The sequence below is a fragment of the Pterocles gutturalis genome, unplaced genomic scaffold (assembly GCF_000699245.1).
Source record: "Pterocles gutturalis isolate BGI_N339 unplaced genomic scaffold, ASM69924v1 scaffold33811, whole genome shotgun sequence".
NCBI lineage: Eukaryota > Metazoa > Chordata > Aves > Pterocliformes > Pteroclidae > Pterocles > Pterocles gutturalis.
Genome location: NW_010104130.1, coordinates 1 through 7,756, shown reverse-complemented (window position 1 = coordinate 7,756; position 7,756 = coordinate 1). Strand labels below are relative to the sequence as shown.

The following is a 7,756-nucleotide window of genomic DNA, read 5'->3' as shown; positions in this document are numbered from 1 at the left end:
TTCCCTATAGTGAAATTCCATTGCAGTGAACTGGAACAACATTTTGTCAGAGAACACAGTTTTGACCACCATACCTCAAAATATCAGAGCTGAATATTTATTTTGTAACATGTTTTGGATTTAGAAAGTACTACAGGAATTGGTCATGCTTTACAGTCTCCTGAGAAATACCACAATTTAGAAACATCTCCAATATTTTTATTCTTAACAAGTCATGTGCTGCAGAAAAAACCTGATAATTGTCACAACTCAGTTCTGGTTTTGAAGGTAAAATTTGTGAATTCAGTACCTTGTGGATTTTTTTTTTCTCCCTTCTATCATCAGGTTACTAAACTAGGTGGCTTACCTAGCAACATTACGGATATCTGGGAGTTTTTGGGTAAACCTCAACACTGCCGCTATACTTGGGACACCCACTCCAATACCAACCTGGATGCGGTGTACAAATGCAAGATGCGGTTTGACCGCATTTACTTTCGGCCTGCAGCAGACGGGGGACATATTATTCCACGAAGTATGGACTTAATCGGATTGGAAAAACTAGACTGTGGCAGATTCCCTAGTGATCACTGGGGTCTTCTGTGTAGTTTTGATGTGATATTATAAAAATAAAGGCTTATGGTGTTAGTCTTTATGTAAATCGTTCTTGTTTTTACAGAATTTTACCCTTGCAGTTTAAGTAAGGCATATTTAAATTTTCAGCCCTAATGTATTCTCTGCTCTTGACTTCTGCCGGAATGACCTAATTTTGAGCCAGGGTTCCCTTTTCATCATTGTATGTATCTGTTCTTATATCATGTTTTTAAATATTTAACAATGTCTGCAAATACAAAAACAAATTCTAGTTTTAAAATGTGAGGAAAAAGCTGTAAATACAATTCATAAATATACTCGGTGGTTTAAAAAAAAGCTTTTCTTTTGGCTTGCATTATGATTTTGTAATAAATGCTGCTTTTTAAAGAATACTTTTATTGTGCTTGCTTTCTTTCTTTTGTAACCACTTCCATCATCCTTTACAACCATTTGTTTTGTAGTGTGTTTTGTATTAGCTTTTGAAGTTTGTGTTGTACATACATACCCCCTTTAGGCAAGACAATAAAGGAGCTGAGGAAAGAATGACTAGATTGTCACAGAATAAGGGTTTCTTAAGTAAGAATTAAACTAGTATTGAACAAATTTAAGAATGATACGCCTTCTATTTGACAAGAAAAGGATATAGACAGATGCATGTAAATTGTTCAGTTGGGATGGTGTATACCTTACTTTGTGTTTATTAACCTGGATGTGAGTTGCAGATCAAAGCACGTAATGTTTCCCGTAAGCTTCAACAAACAATGCTCATGAACTGCTGTGTAAAGCCTGAGCAAAAGATCAAACAGTACTCACTCGGAATTGTTTAAGAAAGGGCTGAAATCAAAATTTATCCTTCTTCTTCCTGAAGAAGAATCTGCTAGCACCTTTTGCAGTTGTTGAAGCTTGACAGACAGATTTGCTGCACATCCTTCGGTAAGTTCTTGGAGGGTATTTCTGCTTTATTACAAACATTTCTTGGCTCATTTAATAAAAAACAACTGCTGTCTGTGAAGAAAAAAACAAACATTATGAGCTGTTAGCTTTCCAGGCAGTGGCATGTAGTATGGCAAACATAAAACACAATGATCTCGTATTTTTCCCCACCAAAGATCTGCAGAGCAGAGCTGTTTTACTTCTTTTCAGTGTTCTGTAATGCATATAACTTCACCTTAGTGCATGCAAGATGAGGGTCTGTATACATAAGTCTCAGTTTTCCCTACCAGAATGTGGAGATTTGGTTGAAGAATGTCCACCCAGCGGAAGTTATCTGTGATAACACTACCACAGAGAATAATGTAGTCTAACGTATAGCAAAAGGACTGCTTTTTGTATACGCTTACACTGACAAAGAGATAATATTTTGAGCAAACTTCCAGACTGGAAAGAAGTTCAGAGATATATTAACACATTTGACTGTAGCTGAAGACTCCTACAAAATGAAATTTTTTAAGACAGTATTTCACTTCTGTCAAAATCTCAGTGGTGAACTCCGGATTAGAAATGGGGATAAAATTATGAAAAAATTATAGAAATCAGAAAACAATTTTTGTTTCTCTGAATAAACCAGAAAATGTGCACCTATCTGGTTTAGTGCCTATATCTCTAAAATGCTCACATACATCACAAAAAGTCTGAAAGTGATATTTGGAGAATAGTAAAAGGTTGTATTTTATATTATGCTCTCTCCCACACAACCACAGTCTTCTGAAAAAAAAAAATCCTTTAAGATTAATCCCTAAGGATTTGCTTGATCAGCTTTATGGCAACAATGGGACAGATACTGCCCGTGGCAGTCTGTATGAGATGGCAGTAAAAATATTCGATGAGGCCATCTTGCTTAGTCAGCCCTTCTCAGTAAGGCTACAGCTGGGGCCTGCTTGCTCTTCATATCGGTTCATATCAGTAAGAGGAGATGCACAGTCTACCTTTTCTAGCAATCAGAGTATTTTTCCACAAACACTCAGATTTTTTTAAAAAGGGTTGTTTTCATTTCTCCGAGTTTAATTTTGACAATATGTAAGGAGTTGTAAGCAACCTGGTGATTCAGTAAAGTTGTTCCTGGCTCTTTACCACTCTTGTGTTTTGTCAGCAAATTAGTCACTTTCAAGAAATACGCAATTCTGCTTCAAAAAAATATGGAATAATTTTAGTCTGATCCTTTAAGTTGAATTTTGTTTTATTAGTCTAAGCCCAGGGCAAATAAAGAAACACCAGCACGGTGTGGCTTTTGGAAGAAAAATCTGGGCAGCATCAATAACAGTGAGAAAATCATTAAAGCCAAAATTCATTCTGCCACAAAAAGGGGCAAGTTTTTAAATTACTACAAATTGAAAACCTATGACAATCAAAAACCAAGTCTGAAATGAGAAAAAAATGTTGAGAATCAGCAGGCATCAATGGCTTTTTTTTTTTTTTTAATATGTTCATATTTTGCTTTTAGTGAAAGGTCTGTTTAGGTAATCTAAATGCATTCTTGAGAAAAGATGGTGCCAAGAAAGAGAAGTTTTCATGTTCATAGTTATGAAACCAGGTATAAGCTCCAAACAGAGCCACCAGATAGGGATTTTTTGTAGTCCTAAAAAAATGAACAGTCAGGACTTGAAAAAGAACCAGTGGAAGAAGGCGAAGAGGAAGTAGGACAGAGGATCCAAGAAGCAGAGAGGTTGCAACATGTTTGCGGTGAGGGTGGGGGGCCTTCCAGATGCCCCCAATTAGATAATACTTCAGGGCATTGCTATTTTTCATAATCTGCTATATGGCTTATAATTAATGTGAAGTTACTACTTTATCATTAGACTGCAGAAATAAAGGCATGTCCTTCTTCTTCTATAGTAACGGATGATGCCTTAATGAACTTCTGAAAAAAACCTTCTGAGAGTTGCAGGAATATAATTCTTATCAAATCTGAAACTCTTCAGCTCAGACTGGCTATTTGAAAATGAAAAGCAATTCTGTGGTAGTATCATTGGGAAGGAGACTCTGGCCACATGAAGATGCTCTAATCTGCACTCCATGGGAGGACACAACTCCCCATCTGGAATATTTCAACTGAAAGAATGCATATTAGCAGCTTTGAACAAAGTTCCAGTTAAGTACCACTGTCAGTAATTATTAATCTCATTGCCGATATGAAACACCATGTGATCGGTAACCCACATTTCTGTTTCAGAGAGGTATAAATTGATGTAACTCAAGAATGAATTGCTACGGTCTTATCACCTTGTCTTGACTTGTTCTGTTCCTCTTGACAAAATACCATGTACGGTACAATAGGGCAGACCACCATTTCCTTTATGCATGGAATAATGCTTTAAAATCCACTGCAAGTACTTTAATAGTACATTTTTTTTCAGGTAAAAATTACAAAATATTTCTCTTCAGCACTAATTTGGCAGGACTGCTAAGATTAACACTTGGTTTATGGCATTGCTGACAAAAATTTAAATACAGTGTGGCCTGTTGGTTTCAAGGAAGAAATTTCAAAAACATAGGAGAATAACATACTTCCTTTCAGCCTCACTGTAAAGCAGTTGTTTTTAATACATAAATCAGATACTCGTGAGCTTCCCAGAATATAAAAACATTTGACAGTAAACATGATAATCCTCTACATGTTTCTTCAAGACAAACTTTACTTAACTGAAAAACAAAGAAACACTTTTAATGCAAAGATAGTAGGTAGGATCTGCCTCTTGCTCCTTCACAGTCACAAATCCCATACAATGTCATAGAAAATATATTTTTCTGTAATTCCAATAGATTTAATTTGCATATACACCCACAGGATAATTACAAATGCATGAAGATTTCACTCTGGGTGTTGTATATGTTTAGATCATTTCCTATAGAGCTGTATTAAGTGCAGTCCTGCAAGACTTTCCATGTGTTTAAAACCATAAGCAAGTGACGGCACAGGCTATGAAGTCGGTACCGAGGAACCCTCTTTCTGCTACAGACTGCAGCTTCTTATCTCCAGACTCCCGGTGACCAAGCATGAGGTTTGCCTTGCATGTGCATTTTGCTAAGATTGAACCATAGTGAGAGTTTTAATCCTTCTTTTTTTCCTAACAAGCTCAAAGGTTGATTTTTATTCATTCATTCATCCAGTCTTCCAGGCATTTGAAATAAGTTTTAAGTATTGCTTTTCTGTTCTTGCCTTTCAGAAACTGCTTAATAGTTACCAGACGCTAAGACACTGGTAACATAGTCTTGCTGAATTTATAAGACATTTAGAAAAATGCTTGTAATTCCAGCAGTTTAAAAGCCTTGACTGTTACTGTAAACACCACTCTTGGACTAAATTTGGTAATGCTTTTTCAAAATAAATATTTTGAGTGGGCCCTGCTGTGGAGTGCATCATTATGCAAGAATGAAGCAGCCTTTTTAATTGATAATGATTAGCAAACTTTCTAAGTCTGTAAAATTCCAGCAGGCTTAAGATTCCAATAAATACTGGTGTCTATTTTTACATCACAGCTTCCATTTAACAGAAAAGGAAATACGTCAGCCTGAAGCTGCTGATGCTGCAAACACAGAAAAGGGGCTTTTATTTCACCTACAGTGCAGCAGGAGTGTCTCCCCACATGAGTTTTTATCTGACCTGCTCCAACTAGACAGCAAAACTTAAGAATTTTTATCAGAGCGTTAGCCAGAGCTCAACAATTTACCTGTTGCTACAATCCTGACCCAAACGGATCTTAAGATTGATGATTTAATCAGACAAGAAGTGAGGGTGAACAGAAGTAAATTTAACTTTGTCTTTTCGTTGTCTACTGTCTGGTTATGATTGCTGCTTGTTTTGTTCTTAAATTTGATTAAACACTGCCTGTGTGAGCTACAGAGACTTTGCCAGTTTCCTAGCACACACTCTGGAAATTCGAAAATTAAATATATACAAATCACGTGACACCACTGTGGTCTCAGCTGGAGCTCCTCTTTGCTAGGCTATGTGCAAATGCACTGGAATGCATGGGGCGAGGTGGGGGGAACTGGTATGACACTGGTTAAAAAGCAGGAGGATAACTTTTTGGTTAAAGTACTTTCATATTCAGACCATAGCCTTGTGTCCTCATACTTGCCTCACTTCATCTGTTTTTCTAAGCAAACGTGGATCATCATCAGCCACATGAACAGGGCTCTCTTCAGAGCTGGGTCAGGCTGCTCAGAGTCTTCTCCAGCCATTTTAAATAGGACTGAGCTGCCAGTCTCCCTGGGCAAATTGTTCCACTGTGTAACCACTCTTAACATGGAGAAATTCTAGCTTAATCCAAGTGGAATTTCCCTTGCAGTAACTTGTGTCCATCGTTTGTCCTGATTTTGGCAGTGGATCCAGCTGGTGGAACAAACCCAATCTCAATAAAATATAGAGTAGCAGCTTCCAAAGGGAAAATCTGATAAAATTAAAGTGTGATAGATATTTCAAACTGGGTGATCTGGACTAATAAATTATTATCAGGGAACAATTACTCCTCATGCATTTTTTAATTGCTAAGGCGTTGCCTTTTTGTCAAGATTAGTGGATTATAGGATATTTGTGCTACACCATATAAATGATCCTACCTATTAATAAGTCTTTGGAAAGATACACTAAAACTGAATGACATTAAGAACAAAAAAAGTGCCAACAGAAAATTAGGCATAATTAATGGGAACACATAAATAAACCAGAGAGAGAGGGAAAAAGACATTCTCTCCATTGATCAGTTTGAGGATTAATTGCTGATACGCTTTAAGGACATACCAACTATTGCCGTTTTTATAGGGACCATTTAATGGAAGATGAAATCCATGTAACTATGAATATGTATTGCAGTTTATTGCCAGAAGATAATGACACTGTTCACATATCTCTAATTAGTCATAATTTTGAAGACTAGAAGACAGACCTTAAAATGTAATATACAACAAAGGCTTCTTAAAGTCTGCCAGTAAGATAGAGAGAGAGAGAGAGGTATATTTACTGATATTTACTGCAATGACCAGGGACAAGCCACACTGAAAGTCAAGAGATAGGCAAAATTACTACTACTCTTTTCCTGGATTTAGAGCCTCGGAGCTGCAGGAAATTATTTTTCACATCTCATTCACACAATGGACAAACTGAGTAGAGTTAAACAGTGAACAAGCACTCTGGTCTTTTCCATTTGCCAACATATGTAAGGTTTCCTTGGGTCTCACAGCGCTGCCTCCGGGGTTCCAGCTACGTTCTGGTTTCTGCAGACTTACAGAAACTTTCAAAAGCTTTCACTATTAATCAGGAATATAAATATGAAGCTTTATTGCTAAATCTTTTAAACAAAGTATTAGATAGTAAGTAGAAAAATGATTTTGTTCACAAACTAAAGTCCTCTTTTCTGGACAGACGAAGAGAAAGAAGACCCATTCATTAGAAATATCCTTGCCAGAATGATATCGTACAGTGGTCTTTTTAAACTGAGTGCAAGGTACATCAGGGCTTCTCTGTTTGGGCTGTTGTGGTTCTTTGATCTTACAGCTATATTTAGTGAATCAAAAAGAGGGCAAAATAAACTTTGAAGGTGCTGCTGATGCACGGTAGCAATTACTAAAAAAGCACAGTTCTAAAAAAAAATTCTGGAGTCTCCTCTCCTGACCTTAGGGAGCAGACTATTGTAATGCAGATTTTCCACAGAATCTCAAGATTTTTCTCTTCCACAGGCTCCACTGTAATTAGAAAAAACAAAAGGGGAGTACTTTAAAGCTCGAGAGGAAAGCTGTCACCTGAAGTTTGCATCCTTGCACAAGAATAAATAACGGCCTGCATAGGAAGCTAATGTTTCCTTGTCAAATTAGTTATGTTAGCAGGTGAAAGATTCTTCTGAAGTGCTTGTAGAGAGAGTTCAAAGCCGTATTCTCCAGTGCTGTATTTGGTGAACTGCGGAATCTGTATGTATTACCGCTGGATGAGCTGAACTCAAAACCTGTTTGCTAATCAGTTGGTCAAAATTAGTTGGGGTTGTTGCAGTCGCTTTTCAGGTTTCCCGTGGCACCAGGACAGCTGCATCGAGTTGGTCAGTGTCAGACCTCCCTCACAAGGCAGGTAGCAAAGAAGAGTCTGAAAAACCTGTTCACATCTCTAAAGGAGATTACTCTTGAGTTAATGAAAACTTCACTTTTGCCCACAATGTTGAACTCATAATCATAGAATGAATCATAGAATCATAGA

The 7,756-nt window shown here is 37.1% G+C and overlaps 1 protein-coding gene across 1 annotated transcript in view; it reads left to right on the top strand.

The window, feature by feature from the left end:
• TDP2 (tyrosyl-DNA phosphodiesterase 2) overlaps nt 1-636 on the top strand; it is a gene marked incomplete at its 5' end in the record, with an annotated part of 3,900 nt that extends 3,264 nt beyond the window's left edge. Inside the window, one exon of the mRNA XM_010086959.1 lies at nt 325-636. Coding sequence (XP_010085261.1) covers nt 325-606 — 282 coding nt within the window. The remainder of the gene's footprint in view (nt 1-324) is intronic.
• Between the last annotated feature and the right edge of the window lie 7,120 nt (nt 637-7,756).